This window comes from Podarcis pityusensis (genome assembly GCF_964106645.2).
Source record: "Podarcis pityusensis genome assembly, chromosome: 10".
In the NCBI taxonomy this organism is placed as follows: Eukaryota; Metazoa; Chordata; class Lepidosauria; order Squamata; family Lacertidae; genus Podarcis; species Podarcis pityusensis.
In genome coordinates this window covers 19,534,608-19,550,155 of record NC_138035.1, presented here as the reverse complement: position 1 = coordinate 19,550,155, position 15,548 = coordinate 19,534,608, and the positions used below count along the sequence as shown (strand labels likewise).

The 15,548-nt window shown below is 38.5% G+C and overlaps 1 protein-coding gene across 13 annotated transcripts in view; it reads left to right on the top strand.

Annotated features, from left to right (window-relative positions):
- ERC1 (ELKS/RAB6-interacting/CAST family member 1) overlaps positions 1–15,548 on the top strand; it is a 161,261-nt gene that overhangs the window by 52,589 nt on the left and 93,124 nt on the right. For 9 of the 13 annotated variants that reach the window (XM_080971582.1, XM_080971589.1, XM_080971577.1 and 6 more), the window contains 3 exons: positions 405–545; positions 3,150–3,185; positions 6,079–6,272. In XM_080971582.1, the coding sequence (XP_080827708.1) occupies positions 405–545; positions 3,150–3,185; positions 6,079–6,272 (371 nt within the window). The remainder of the gene's footprint in view (positions 1–404; positions 546–3,149; positions 3,186–6,078; positions 6,273–15,548) is intronic. The other 4 variants (XM_080971579.1, XM_080971584.1, XM_080971587.1 and 1 more) reach the window with 1 other exon arrangement.

Below are 15,548 nucleotides of genomic sequence, written 5' to 3'. Positions count from 1 at the left end.
TTGTTATGTAAAATGGAAATGGAAAAAATAAACTCTGGCAATTGTGTTAAAAAAAATCAATATATATATACTTCATTGGTTTCTAAGGGCCCAAGACTCCTTGTTGTTTTTGATTCAGCATAGCTATCCCTTTTGGGACTGAGCTCAGTGACAGTGTGAAGTTAGTAGCTGATTGTTTTTCTTCAAATAAGACATAATTTCATCTAACACATTTAGAAGTACTCCCTTCCATTGAAAAAAAGAGGTTTTCATATATGATGCTTATAAGCCTCTAAAGAAATGTATTGATCCAGAGCAGAAAACAAAATGTAATTGATATATAGACTGGGAACAAAATATTGGTGCTAGAGCTGAAAAGTATAGTTTTGTTCTTCATGCTGCTGCATGTGTTACCTTTGTTGTAGACTTCATTACTGGATTTGAAGGAGCATGCATCATCTTTAGCATCATCAGGACTGAAGAAAGACTCTAGGTTAAAGACATTAGAAATTGCCTTGGAACAGAAAAAGGAAGAATGCCTGAAACTAGACTCTCAGCTGAAAAAGGTAAACACTAGAAACCTTTATCCTTTCAAATGGAAATTGCTGGTCTTTCTCAGACTTACCCTTCTTTTTTATCATTCCCTGCAAATATCCTCCTGCAAATTTTAGATAATAAATTATTACTTTGGGATCAACAAAGCATTGTCGTTCAAAAAGAGTGTGTAGGATGATTGCATTAGTGATTGAGGTTCATTTCAAGCCACTTTTGCACACAGCAAGAAAGTGACAATAGAGAATACATGTGTGACTCATGTCCTTTTTCCATGTTTTTGGGCATAGTATGACATAGCTCACACATTTTCCCTTGATGAGATGAAGAGAGATGCCAGTTCTCTCACACATCATATCCAGAAGTTTGTATCTTCCTCTCCCTGTTTCCTTGTATCATGCAAAGCAATACAGAAAGTAAATAGATTGATAAATTCTGTCAGCAAAATTCTAATAACAAACTAGGAAAACATTAGTTATTTGAATGGATGCAAAGGCATTTATAACAGAGCTAGTTCATAAAGTGTTGAGATGGGGAGGGGCTAAAATTCTACTGCAAAAGAGCATCTTAACAGGCATCAAAGTAATAAAACAGTTAAACTTCCTAAACTAAGGAGATGAGAGTTGTGGAATAAGGGAATGCATTCACATTGTAATTAAGTTAGGAAAAAAGCAGTTGAAATAACCATTAATTGGAGAAGAAGCATAGTGGAAGAGTAATCTTAATTAATAGAAAATATTTAATATTCGTTTTTGCAGCTACTCACTGTGGAGATGCTTTTAAATATTTGTTTTCCGTTCCACAAGTCTTGGAATAAGTTTCATCTGAGATTTGTCTTCAGTTCTTAGTCCTGTTGTAAATCCTGTTTTAGTTTTTTAGTTTTTGAAGCATTTCCCATGCCTGGGCCTATTCCAGTTGCTTTAACAAAAAGAGATGCAAATAACCTGCTGGAGCTCTTCATGTAAATACTCCTGGTCTGAAATGCAAACCTTTCCCCCGCTTTTGGCTACATGAAATAATTAATTACCATCAGAGAGGAACGGAGATCAGCCTGATTCTTTCCACCTGCCAGAGTCTTCCAGCAACTAAGTCTGCCTCACTTCCCACCAACCAGTAGAATGCCATTTTAAATGCCAGGGCACAGTGATTGTGAGAAGGAAAGAGACTGATTTGGCTCTGCCGATGGATCAAAAACTTTGACTGTGCCCAGCCAGTAAATCTCAAATCTTTATGCACTAGCCATTTGGAGAGCGTTTGAGGTAAGATAGATTTCATTTGCTGGAATTGTCTTGGAGCCATTAGCAATAGTGATTGAGTTTCTCTTGGCCTGCTGTGATTCCCACAAAGTAAGCCACAAAGCATTCAGATGAAATTGTCAAGACAAGAATCTAAACTTCTGGAGATACTCAAACAAAAGCAAATGAAGCTGGCAGCAGTTATGGAAAGAAGAAACTCTCTAAAAAGGAGAAGCACCAGCAGATAAACTATGAAGAGTTTCAACATATCATCTTACAGTAGAATTGTGGGTGGTTGTAGTTGTTTTTTGCATTACATTGTAAGCTTTCACATGGGGGGGGGGGGAGGACAGATTTACAAAGCTTGCATGTTGGGGATAAATTTCTAGCCTGGTCTTCTCACTCACTAACTTTGTGCAGTCAGCATTCAGAGCTACTGATCATGTGTGTTACCTTTCATTGACAGATTAGCTGTTACATTTTATATTTATAGTGCAGAGAATATGTACTCAGTGCTAGATAGAGCACATGCAAGAGTTCCTAGATTCAATCCTTAGTATTCCCAGGTTTGGCTGCAATCCTGGAAAGCTACTTTCAGTCATTGTAGACTGAGATACATGGACCAATAACCTCGCTCAACATGTTACAACTTTCTGCGTTCAATGTCATTGTAGGAAGATTCATGTTCCACTATCACATTTGAAGTATGTCATGAGAGTGTTGCTCCCAGTGTATAGCTTCACTAGGTTTGCCTGGTCAGTGAACCCTGTTGCTCTGTACGTTAAACATTAATATGTATATATGTTCTAAATACAGCTGTTGCAACATTGAAATATTCATACATTCAGATACTGAGTAGATCCATCACGTTATCTTTTACAGCATTTTTGAGGTATGGTACACTCGCATATTTAGGTTGCTGAACTTATTCAGCAGAGCTGGCATTTTTAAATTGAGTGGGGGGGGACAAGCCCATCAGGAGGTGAAACCTTTCATCCTATATTTATTTAAATGTTCAATAAAATCATAGTTCGGTGCTGCCTTAGTCAGCTTAAGGCTTTTTTTCTCTAAGGAGCTTTCCAGCTGTTAATTGGTTTAAGTATGTAATGTATTGTACAGCCAATGGTTATCCAGACTTCTGCTCACTACCCGAAAGAGACATATCCAAAGACTGAAGCAGAAAAATCCATTAAAGGGAAAATAAAGACTGGATTTGGTTAAAATCTCTACTTCAGATTAAATCGTAAATCTACAATCAGCTCCTTTTCTCCTACAATGAATGTCTCTACATCTTTCTGTAGATTGTTTGTGTTACATTTTTCTCTCTCTCTTGCACTGTTCCTTTCCCCAATTCTTCCCCTCTTTTCCTGTCTTTCTCCTTAGCATCCTGAAGTCTTATTGAGTCACCCATCCAAGCCAGTAAGTGTTATGACAAACTGGAAGGCCATAGCCAACCCCATTTGATTGTGCCGTTTCTGCATGTGTAGTCTCTTGTGTCTTTGTATTCCGTTCCCAGGGGACAGTGAAAAATATCAAGGCTGTCATGCCTAGGTCAGACAATGGATGTGGACTTTCCTTGTTGCTTTGTTTTAGTTTTTTTATTTAATCAGCTTATAGTTCTGCTACCTTTCTGCTTCTCTGCTTAGTTGCTTTTCTAATCTGTATTTCTCAGATCCTATTTTTTATATGTCAAGTATAGGAGTGCTGTAACAAATTTGAAGGTGGTAGACTCTACTTCATTGAAGGTTTTTAAACAAAGGATCTGTCAGGGATTCTTCAGCTGTGATTCCTGCATTGCAGGGTATTGGAATAGATGACCTTTGGGGTCCTTTCCAACCCTACAATTCTATGTGTCTATGAAATCCAAAATCCTTGGGAGTGTATATTGCAGATCAGGAAACGTAACATGAGGATGCTGGCATGCTTAATGAGCAGAGTTAAAGAAGCTATCAGAGGCAAGAAGAGTTCCTTCAAGAATTAGAAACCTTGCCCTAATGAAGAGAACAAAGGAACACAAACTTTGGCAAAATAAATGTGGGCAGACAGTAAGGGATGCTAAAAAATAATTTGCACAGCACAATGCTAAAAAGACTAAGATCATCAACAACAAGTTCTTTCAATATATTGGTAGCAGGAAACCATCTAGGGAGGAAGTTGGACTCTTGGATGTGTGCTAAAGGAGGGTAAGGAGATTGCTGAGAAGCTGAATTAATTATTTTTACCTGTCCTCACAGGGTAAGATATAGGGCAGATCCCAGTGCCTGAACTAACTTTTGCAGGAAGGGAGTCTGAGGAACTGAGGCAGATAGTGGTGATAAGAGATTAAGTTCTAGACTTAATATACAAAAAGAAAACTGACACACTGCTGGGTCTGGAGGGCATCCACCTGAGAATTCAACTCAAATGTGAAAATGGTAATTCTATAACAAAAATATGTTGTGCCTCAGACCAGCCTTCTCCATACCTGAGGACTGGAAAGTTGCCAATGCGACACTAGTTTTTAAAAAGGAATTCAAGGAGGATCCTGGAAATTACAGACCAATAGGCTTAACTTTTTTGATAGGAAAACATGTTGAAAATATTGTTAAAGATAAAATAACTAAGCATATAGAAGAACAAGCCTTGCTGAAGTGTAGGCAGCATGGTTTCTGCAAGGGCAAGTCTGGTTTCATAAACCTACCTTTAAGAGTGTCAGTAAGCATATAGATAGAGGTGATCCAGTTGACATAATGTACTTGTACTTTCAAAAAGCATTCAACAAGGTAACTCAACCAAGGCTTCTATGTAAATGTAACAGTCATGGAATACAATGAGAGGTCCTGTTGTGGATCAGGAACTGGTTAAGTAACAGAATAAAAGAGAGTAGGAATAAATGGACAGTTCTCTGAATGGAGTGATGTAGAAAGTGGAGCCCAGAAGAATCAGTACTGACACTTTAGGGATGAACAGTGAGGTGGCCAAGCTTGTTGACAATACTGAATTGTTCAGTTGTTAAAACAAAAAGAGATTGTGAAGAGCTCCTGAAGGACCTCTCCAAATTGAGTGGGCAGTAAAATGGCAAATGCAGTTCACTGTAAACAGTGGTAGAGTGGTGTATGCCAGGGTGAAAGAAAATCTTAATTTTATATATACGCTCATGGGGTCTAAACTGACAGTAACTGACCAGGAATGTGACCTTTGGATTGTCGTGGATAACTCTAAGTAGATGTTGACTCAGTGTGTGACAGCTGTGAGAAAGGCAAAGGGGAAGTAGGGGAAGACGCAAGTGGGCAAGTTGATATTCATTCCCATTGAGAGCAACATTTATGCATTAAAGAAGAAAAGAATAAGAGAAGAGAAACTCTGGTGTAGATAAAATCAATACATAGAACAACTGCTGTTTTCCTCCTTGAACTTTAGATTATGGAAATCACCCACATTTAGTTTATATTTCCCTTTTAATAGTAATAAGTAATTTGCAACAGATGTGAACAGACTTCAGGCTAGTGAAATCTACTTTGGGGTTTTTTAAATGTACAGCTTCACAGCCCTCCAGAGAAATTCCAAAGCCACTGTCCCCCACCCCAAGAGAAGTCAATAAATGCATGAGCTAGTAGCAAAAGATATGGGTTCGCATCTGTGATCAGTGATGAACATAACTTGGTGACATTGGGCCAGTCACTGCCAGGGCCTAGCCTCCCCAAGACAGCGATCATGTCCAAAGATAGACCTGTCCTCTAATGCCTGAAGCTTGCAACACTGGCAAGTGCCACTTCCAACTTTTTCCTGCTGTGAAAAAGTATCAAAACTCTGCTCTCCTCCCACTATCCTGCTCCACTGCATCATTTCTTAGGATCATTGGGAAGTGACAGATTGGGACAGGAGGCCTTCCTGGATTTTTTATTTTATTTTATCAGGTAGGTCATGAGTAACAGCAAAGGGTTTGGGGCTCAGTGGAGTGAGTTGCCTGACTGAGGTGTAGATTGCACATAGAGAGAAATGTTGATTAACAATAAGAAGGCAAGAAGTGGGAAAGGATGCCTGTCCCTCCCCATTAAGCCTGTGCATTTGAGATGATTCTTGGAATGTGCCCTGGTAAAGTTCCTGGCAAGAACATCTCAGTCATTGGCACTAGATAGAGAAGCAATAAGGTAAGAGATTCCAGGGTTAGCATGTTCTTCACAAGCTGACTGGTCAGAGTTGGATACAAGATGGTGGACTAGATGGAGCTTTGGTTTGATATAACAGGACTCTTGGTTTGATATAACAGGATTTCTGTTACAAATGTGAATATGGATACAAAGAATAACTCTTGGGATACTTTTTTGTGCAGGCTCATGAAGCAACATTGGAAGCTAGGGCCAGTCCAGAGATGAGTGACCGATTTCAGCAATTGGAAAGAGATGTGGCTCGCTACCGGGAAGAATCCAGTAAGGCTCAAGCTGAACTGGACCGTCTGCTAGAAATCCTGAAAGAGATGGAGAATGAGAAGAATGATAAAGACAAGAAGATAGCAGAACTAGAAAGGTGAGAAGGGTATGGGCGAGAAGCCCGTTATCAGGTTTTCAACTTGTTGCCATTCAAAATAGGGCATTGGGGGAGTTTCTAAAAGTTAGTTAAGGGTTTTTGCTTTTCCCCCCTGCCTATTTCAAAAGGTATGCTGATGTTTCTGGGATCTCTTTTAAATAGTAGGAGCAAAAGTGCAATTGTAGGAAACGATGGTAGCTCAGTGAAGCTGGCTTTCATTTCATGTACTGTACATGCATACTTGAACCTGACAAATTTATATGATTTACTATAGTACAAGTACCACAGATAATACTAAGCATTTTTAACATGCAACTTGATGTGAGGACTAATTCTGCCTATATGAGAACATGTTCTGCAGCCATATGAAATTAAACAGGAGAATGCCACTTAGTAGCTTTGAAACAGGATTTCCACTTCTTATATTATTATTACATATTTATTTTCACCTCTCCTTTTTCCCTGACAAAGACTCAAGGCATCTTACAGCTAAAAATGTTCTTCTTGGTAATACTTTATTAGTAATGTGGTTTCCCCAAGCCCATCTTTTTCTGTGGATAGAAATTAGGTAGGACTTAATATCCCCACTAGATTTGAACAGCTAGCAGTTGGGTCACTGGAGAAGTCATGGGAACAACACCTTAGATGGAAAATGGAACAAAACTGTTAGCCATTTATTAGGCTTTTAAAATTTATCCTGAACTGCAGTAGTAAACTCTTAGTCCGTTCTAAAACAGTGACATATAAGTATTACAGTTTGACCAACAGTTGCCTTGAAAGGTACAATATGGAGGTTCATTTCTTGGCGGTGCACTAACTTTTCCTCTTTTGCCGGAATGGGTTTCCTTAACATTATTTCATATGGATTCAACTGCATTTTGTCAAGTGCCAGGAAAATCACATAGATTAAAACCACCACCTGAGTAGAATTTTCCTTGGTGAATATATTAATTCTTGAAACGCAGTAGCTGCTTGGCGTTCCCTCATTGCCCAAAATTTGTTCATCTGACTTAATATTTCAATGTTGAGTTAGATGTTTAATGTGTTTAATAGTTATGGGCGGCATTTGTATAAAGAAATCTACTCAGAACTCCAGAAAATATAATTAAGGGAATTTATTGTAGGGAGAATTTGCGCATCTGTAAATACTTGGTGTTACTGCTCCACATTTTTATCTTCTTTGATATGCAGAATCTACTCAAAGGTGCCAAAACAATATTCTCAATTCATTAGGAACACACAGATAATTAACTTGCATGAAGCCTCTCAGTTGGATTACCAGTTCAAGTTTGTTACCTTGGATGGTATCTATTCCTGTTTCATTGAAACAGTAGAGAGCTTTGAAAATCAATATTCATTATTTTTCAATGAACCTTTGAACATTTCCATGAATGGTGTTCTGTTGGCCACAAGGGAAAATTATGTCATTTCCTTTATTTTTTAATTCCAAAATGTCTGTTAGGACAGTTGAAATAGAATTGCAGAAGTTTTACATAATATTCTTGAAATTTAATTTGTCATTCTTATATAGATATCTCCCAAATTTAACTTTATCCACCAGTATTTGATTTTGGTCCAGTTTTGCATTTCTCTGTATCCTACCAATATGCATGTTTGGATGTTCCTTCAACCTCAAAATCTGTGCAGAATTCTCTATCACTGTTGAAAATATTGTTACCTTCCTTATCATAGAGGTTTAAAACCTTGGAATAATCTTTTGAGTTTTTCCTGTCATCTTTTTACATTTAAAATGTTTCTAAATCCCACCATCTTTCTTTTCAACTTCTTCCAAGGTCAGTCATTATGGAGAGCTTTGTTAGTCTTCTCTCAGAATTTCTGCTGTACTATAACTGTAAATGGATTGTTCATTTTTCTGAGTGTAACATACAGTCTTGAAGGATGAATTCTCAATAGAGTTTATTACTCTCCAGTTGAAACTGAAGATAATATAGTTCCATTTCAAATTGGAGGAAACATGTACGAGACCACATAACACCGGTCTTGAAAGACCACTGGCTCCCAGTACGTTTCCGAGCACAATTCATAGTGTTGGTGCTGACCTTTCAAACCCTAAATGGCCTCGGCCCAGTATACCTGAAGGAGCGTCTCCACCCCCATCATTCTGCCTGGACACTGAGGTCCAGCACCGAGGGCCTTCTGGTGGTTCCCTCCCTGCGAAAAGCGAAGTTACAGGGAACCAGGCAGAGGGCCTTCTCGGTAGTGGCGCCTGCCCTGTGGAACACCCTCTCATCAGATGTCAAAGAAATAAACAACTATCAGACTTTTAGAAGACATCTGAAGGCAGCCCTGTTTAAGGAAGCTTTTAATTTTTGATGAATCATAGTATTTTAATATTCTGTTGGAAGCCACCCAGAGTGGCTGGGGAAGCCCAGCCATATGGGCGGAGTATAAATAATAAAATTTTATTATTTATTATTTATCATTTATCATTTATTCTTATACACCACATCGTGCAATGCACTGATCACATCACCACTCAATATTGAGGGAGCCTGGCCCCCTCCTTAAGAACTTCAGGGCCCCCAAAGTGCCTGCAATCCTGCAAGTGTTCCACTATGTTCAATGGGGCTACTCCCTGTTCAATGTGTTTAGGATTGCATCATCAGAGGCTGGTTCTTAGCTCTTTTTGAACAGGTGAAAACACTTCAATAGATTAAGTTGAAAATCAAATGAAGAACACACCCAATTTGTGAATGGCTTTGTTTTTACGCAGTTCTGTTCACGTATCAAATGTCTGGCTTTCTAGTTCCTTTTACTAATTACTTGCTCTATTTATGTATTTTCATCCCACAGTCATCTAATGTTTCATTGATGTTTCTTTTGTGTTCTCCCTCTCTGTCTTTCCTGGTTCCCTTGGGTTGTTTTGTGCCTGTGGTTTTTTGGCCATGCCTTTTCTCAGAAGGCACGCTTCGCACAGAATATGCTCCCCCTACCAGGTGTCTGTCTCTCCACCCCAGCCTGTAGGGGGTTTTGTATGGGACTTTTTAGGAAAGTGAGTTTCTTACAAGGCTATTGTTTCTTGCTGGCGGAATGCTGCTTTCTGCTAACTGGCTGCAATTTCTGCTGGGGTTTGCTGTAGTCAGTGTGTGTATGTCTGCCAATGTGCCACATTAATTGGATTTATGCAACATTTTTAGACCCTGGAATACAACTTAGAGCACTAGTTCTGCTGGTATCATATTATCAGCATTTTTGAATGACTTGTGTTTTGACCTCCTCTTCTTTTGGTGGTTGTATTTCTGTGAATTCCCACACTAGAGCTCCATTACTTTCAGACCATTTCAGTTTCAAGCTGTGTGGCTCAATTGTGCTTTCAAACCTATATAAAACCTGTTTTGTGTGTTTTTAAATTAGAATGAGAAAAATGAAAGATAACACACAACTCTGAAACATCTTGCTTATTTATTTATTTAAATATTTATTTAATTTGTCTTTGAAGGCACACTGCCCCCATAATATGGTTTACAGCTACATTTATATATATTTTTTCTAGTACAGCACAATCTGACTGAACAGGAACTAAAATAAAAAATATATTTTGTAGGGTTTTATTCTAATTAAAAGAAAAGCACATAGTTGTGATAATACCCTGTGTCTCTTCATGGGGTATGGGGTCACCACTGAGCGAGCCCTGTTAACCCAACAGCTCTTGCTGGCAGGTCAGAGAACAGGGCCTTTGATACTGATCCCTACACAAATGCAGGCACATAAACCTGTATGAGTGTACTCTTCATTCTCTTCAGGGTGCCCATCATTCACCTTTCCTTAATAAGCTGTTTATAACTAGTTGCGGGCCCGGGTGCAAGTGAAGCCATGAGGGGTGGAGGGTGAACAGGCAGTTAAGATGTAAAATAAGACACAAGGCACCAGTGCTGGGATCAGATAAGGCCACAACTTTATTGATTACAGATTTATGCAGGTTTGGGCATAGGCATTGTGTAATCAACCAGCCTACCTGCTGGTTTATGGATAAGAAGTAGGGTTTGGCCACTGTCGTGGGTCACCTATTGACATGCTTCATATCCAGAGACCCTCCGTCCCCTGATCACTAGTAAGGATACTAAGTCCTTTCTGCCCCTTTTGGGTATTTGAACAGGAAGCACCCCCCAGGCTCCCTTGGGTGATACCCAAACCCCTGCCCAACTGGTGTAAGAATCCAACCCTCATCCGCCACTTGAGATGGACCCAATACTGACTGCCCATGTAGCTGTGACAAACTGCAACTGCAGCTCCAGTGATGTTCTGTTCAGGGAATCCAGTGAAGACTGCTTATCTTAAGCACACTGACTTAAATAGCCAGGGAGAGGACTGGAGGGAAGACTTCCCCAAAATAAACAGAATTTTAAAAATGCTAGTTTGAGGATTGTGTCATCCTAAAGCCATATGCTTAGCTCATATTGAAGTAGTGAAATGACCTGAAATTATTGAACTTTGCTCAAAGTTTATTTAGAAATGCATCACTTCCCTCTATGTACCATTTTCCTTCAATTTTGTAACACATTGTATCAAAGGTATACACTTAAAGTTTGGAGGCTGCTTCTCAACGTTGTAAGGAATGCGGGTAGCATGTGTGCTTGGAGAAAAATGTTGCTTGCAATAATGGTTGCATTATTTTGTAATTTGAGTTGCCTCATTCTAACTGATCTTGCTTGCTCAGGCCTGCTTTGTTTGGCGAAGTTGCTTGCTGTTTTGTATTTAAGTCAATTTCACTGATGTAGGTTTTTTAAAGGATGTTGCACATTTAAACAGAGTGTTTCCAAGCTGCTCTGCAATTCTAGGCATGTTCTAAATGTATAAAGCAACCAGCAGGGCTTTTGGCTAGTTGATGAACTGCCAGGTCACAAGCTTCCAGTGCCTGCTATATTTTTGTTGCCCGGTATGAAATTGGTATCAATACAAAGTCTTGTAGAAAACAAACTAGGTAATGTTTATTTTTTCTCTCTGAGGTCTTTGACATTTAACTGAATAAAGCACATCTCATCAGTCATTTCTGGCCCTGTCCTTGATGTTGGCAAATGAAAAAAGGACATTTCTACAGCGGAAAAATTAATTTGGTCATAAATAATCTGAAGTAGACGTTTCATTGTCCTTTCCTGACTTCTATACTTTCCTTACCCCAATCCCTCTGAGATATTAGAGTAAACAGTAAGTAGCTGCAGTGTAATACAGACCCAAAATCATTAGGTTCTAAGCTGCTAACTTTTTTTGAAACACAGCTGTTTTAAAATCTGTTTTCTTGTTGTAAATGTATCTAAAGATGACAACTTGCAGTTGAAAGTTAACTTTCAGAGCAGCAGGTAACTTTTTAGCTGAATTGACTGGTATCATTAGTGGTGGTCTGTCAAGTATCAGATCCACTATGTTTCTAATCATGTTTCTTTTGAAGTGGCAGTCTTCAGTTTTTAGCAGTTTGTATAGTTGGTATATTTAATCCATTGAAATGACTTTGAAATGAGGCAGTGCATCGATCTGAAAAATATGTGCATTACACCCAAATCAACCTGATAGTTTTGGATATAACCTTTTTTTAAGTAGCCTTAAACTGGCTTACAGTTATATATAGTAGGAAGCTCTTGAGTAAAACTGAGTAAGAGAGCAAATAATAATTAAACTTTTACTCAAGACATATTTTTGCTAGTAAGTAAAAATTCTGGTGGTCACTTCTGGATCCGAATATTTGTACTGCATTCCTAGAGTACGTTTAAGATAGAGCCAGTTCATAGGTTACCACGACTGTTTCTTGAACATTTATATGTTATTTAGTGATCTGTTTCTCACATGCATGATTGTCTTGGACAGGAGGAACAGAATATTGTTCCTGATGAGGAAGAGCATGATCTGGGTTGAATGATTGTCCTAAATAGCCATAATTTTAGCTTGTAAAAACAACACAAAACTTTCTTTGCAACTTGGTAAATCAAGAAGATGAAGAATAATGCTTCTTTGATTTTGTCTGTCAATCTCATATTTATCAGTGAAATTGACCATAGATAACTCTGAAAACAGGGTGTTAGAATTAAAGCAAAAAAGGCAATAATGAACTCCTGAGGCCCATGGATGTGCAGTAACCTCCAACAGGTAGTCTTTAGCATGCCTCCCAGTCCATAGTGTTGGAGGGAACTGACTAGAAGTAGCATGTTCATTATTGTTTTTTAGATTGCACCTCATTATATAGACTTAAGATATAGCTGACTTGACAGCAAGCTTGAAAATGTTCTTAGGTGTTTAAAGAGTTCATACAAAATGATAAGTAGTTCCTGGATTTTCTTAAAGTTTTATGAGCAACACATGAAGGCTTGTGGTGTATTGATTTGCTTAATTTTGGCCTTCTTGTTAAGATAAATTAAGATATTTTCTTGGAATAAATTTTAAATCTGAGAGGGAGGCAGCCTGAAGAAAGTTGTCTGATTTCCCAGAACTGTCATCTTGCTAACATCTATGTTCCAGAAAATATTCTCTCAAGCAGTAGACAGTTGCTTTCCAGTTTGATCCCTGCAAACTTTGGAGTTGTCTTTACACTATTGCTCCAAGAAAGGAAACAAAATAATCAAAAAGAAGGCATTTTCTGAAGCACTCCTTATGTGTTGAATGGTGTAATCTAATTGGGTGGTTTGAACCGCCCTGAGACCTTCGGGTATAGGGCAGCATAGAAATTAAATAAATAAAAAATTGTAAATAATTCTTTTTGTTGCTGGGAAGTTTACCAGAATGGAGGATTTTGGTTGAAAAAGCCTTGCCTTTCTTTCTTGTCTTGCTTTCTGATGCTGTGCTGCTCCTTTGTCACTTTTCTTGATGTCTTAACTTTGGAGTGTATCCTCATTAACCTTTTCTCTAACTTTCTCTTTCACATTTCCTACCCTGGATTTGCTGCTTGGTTCAGCCTCACTTCAAGGTCAGTATATATTAATTTAAGGTTTATTAGAGAGGTACATCTACAGCTGAGGTAGTGAAACACTGAAACACAATTTTCTTCTCTAGAAGACGGGCTAAGAAATATCTTACTCTATATAGGAGAGCTGGACTACAGAGTAGTTTATAGCACAAAAGTTGGATGTGCTGGCAGTAGTTACTGTTGTTTGTTCAGACATTAGCAAATTCTTATCAAAACGATGAGCAGGGGAGAGTGGGACAGTCAGCACATTGGCTGGCTTCCTCCAGTACTGCGCTGAGTATCTGCATTGTAGCTTCTGTGTCACCTCATCCAAGTTCAGATTCTCCATCTTCTGCCTGGTGAGGGAGAGGCCAATGAGGCGTGAGTACATTGTATCAACAGTGGCTATGGGCCATCTTGGATCCGTACTGTCTGCGTGTTGCCACATCTTTCAAGAATTCACTTGTTCTACACCTTATTGATTTATCTGTGTGCACGAGCAGACATTTTGACCTGACATTAAAACTTTAGTCAATTTGATCATTTTGAACCAGTACCTGAAAATAAGAGAGTCCTGAGTGGTACTTCTCTTTGTAATTGGAAAATCAGTTGAATGGCCTACTATTGGAAGGCCCAAGAGTTTTGGTCGTGCGTCTTAATCATTGTTTGTGTGTGTGTGTGTGTGTGTGTGTGTGTGTGTGTTATGTCTTCAATGCGAAGTTTTAAATCTGCCCTATACTTACGGGTTGTGGCTGTTTGCAAAATAATCCCATTGTATGAGAGTAATAAATTAGCTGATCAGTACACATATTTTTTAAATAAGGATTGTATGGGACATTGTTTTCAATGCTTATGCAAATATAGAGGGCTGCTTTGAGGGGGAAGTATACCATTTAGAGGCTAGTTTTGAACTTGTGCATACTTGTTTTATGTATGTTTGAACACTTGCAAAATTTTGAGTATGCGGGATGTATTTCTAATTTAGGATATTATGGTGTGCTGTGCTGTTGTCAGAAAGAGCACTCTGGTTGTTATGCCAAAGTTACACATGTTTCTTTTTTGGAAGTTGCAAGAATAATCAAAAGGAAGTTATTAAAGTTCCAAAAATATTTGTATAACCAAACTTACAACAAAAGCCTGTGTTGAGCTATTGATCAGCATCCCCACTGGTAATAACTCCACTTACCCATATATAGAGGAGGATAAACTTGGGAAGCAAGAATAACAGTAACACTACCTGATTTCATCGCCTCTAGTGGGAGAAAAATTAAAAACACATTGTTACAGTAATTCATATCCTGAGTGTGCCATAGAACCCCAGAAAATTTAGCATGTGGCTTTATTAATGCCATATGGGGGAAGATGGTGAAACATGGAAGACAGGGCTGGCAAATCCCAGTGTTCTTCTAGCCAGGTATGTTTCCAGTCAGGTCTGAAATAGTTTGGAGCAAAAGACCATAAAGGATAATTAAAAAAAAAAAATCCAAGCAAAACAGTGCTTTAATTTCTAGTTGGGTAAGAAGCCAGCAGGAAAGAGATCTTATCGCATTTCACCAGCTAGACATGAGCAATACTGAACATATGTTCGCCCTAAAGGCATGTGCCAGAAGTTTGCAATGAAATGGCATAATTGTCAAGGAGTTTTATAAAAAAGGAAATGGTGTAAAGGCTCTAATTTTAAAAGTCATCTCTATTCTCCAGAGAAAAAATGTTCAGCTGGTTTTTCTAAGTACAAATAGTTGCAGTTTCTAACTCTGAAATGCATATAGCAGAATTAGAGTAACTTCTTATATCTTAAGGACAGCTACTGTACTGGCCTACTGATAATCAGCATTTGAAAGCCAAAGTCCTCTTAAATATTTTGATTTTTAGTTCATATTGCAGAAATGGTCTCAGTGTAACACTAATAAATGCACCATGCTGAGTTTATAATGAAATAATTGTCTTGCAGCTAACTGGCCAAGTAAGCAGTCTTGCACACATGTGCAAATGCACATATGCACAAATTTTTCACAAGGTTTGAATATTCTGGTTCTGTGCTATCCTCAAATTCAACTGCTTCATAAGTCTTCTACCAGCTCTTAAAACTGAGTTGTAAGAAGTGGGTCATTAAATTGGAAATTGGCCCCAAATTTTCTGCACATTTTCCAGGAGGTATGGGTCTTGCCATGACTGATTCCTTAACTCAAGCTAGTCAGGCACATGTCACCTAGCATACTAAACACTTGGAAAGTAATAATTCAAAATATTTCAGCAAAGAGCAAAGTCTCTTTGATGTATGTATGTATGTACGTACGTACGTACGTACGTATGTAGGTATGTAACTGCTCAAAAGCTCAGGGGCAAAAAAGCCTTCACAGTTCTCCCCTCCACCATATTGGTAA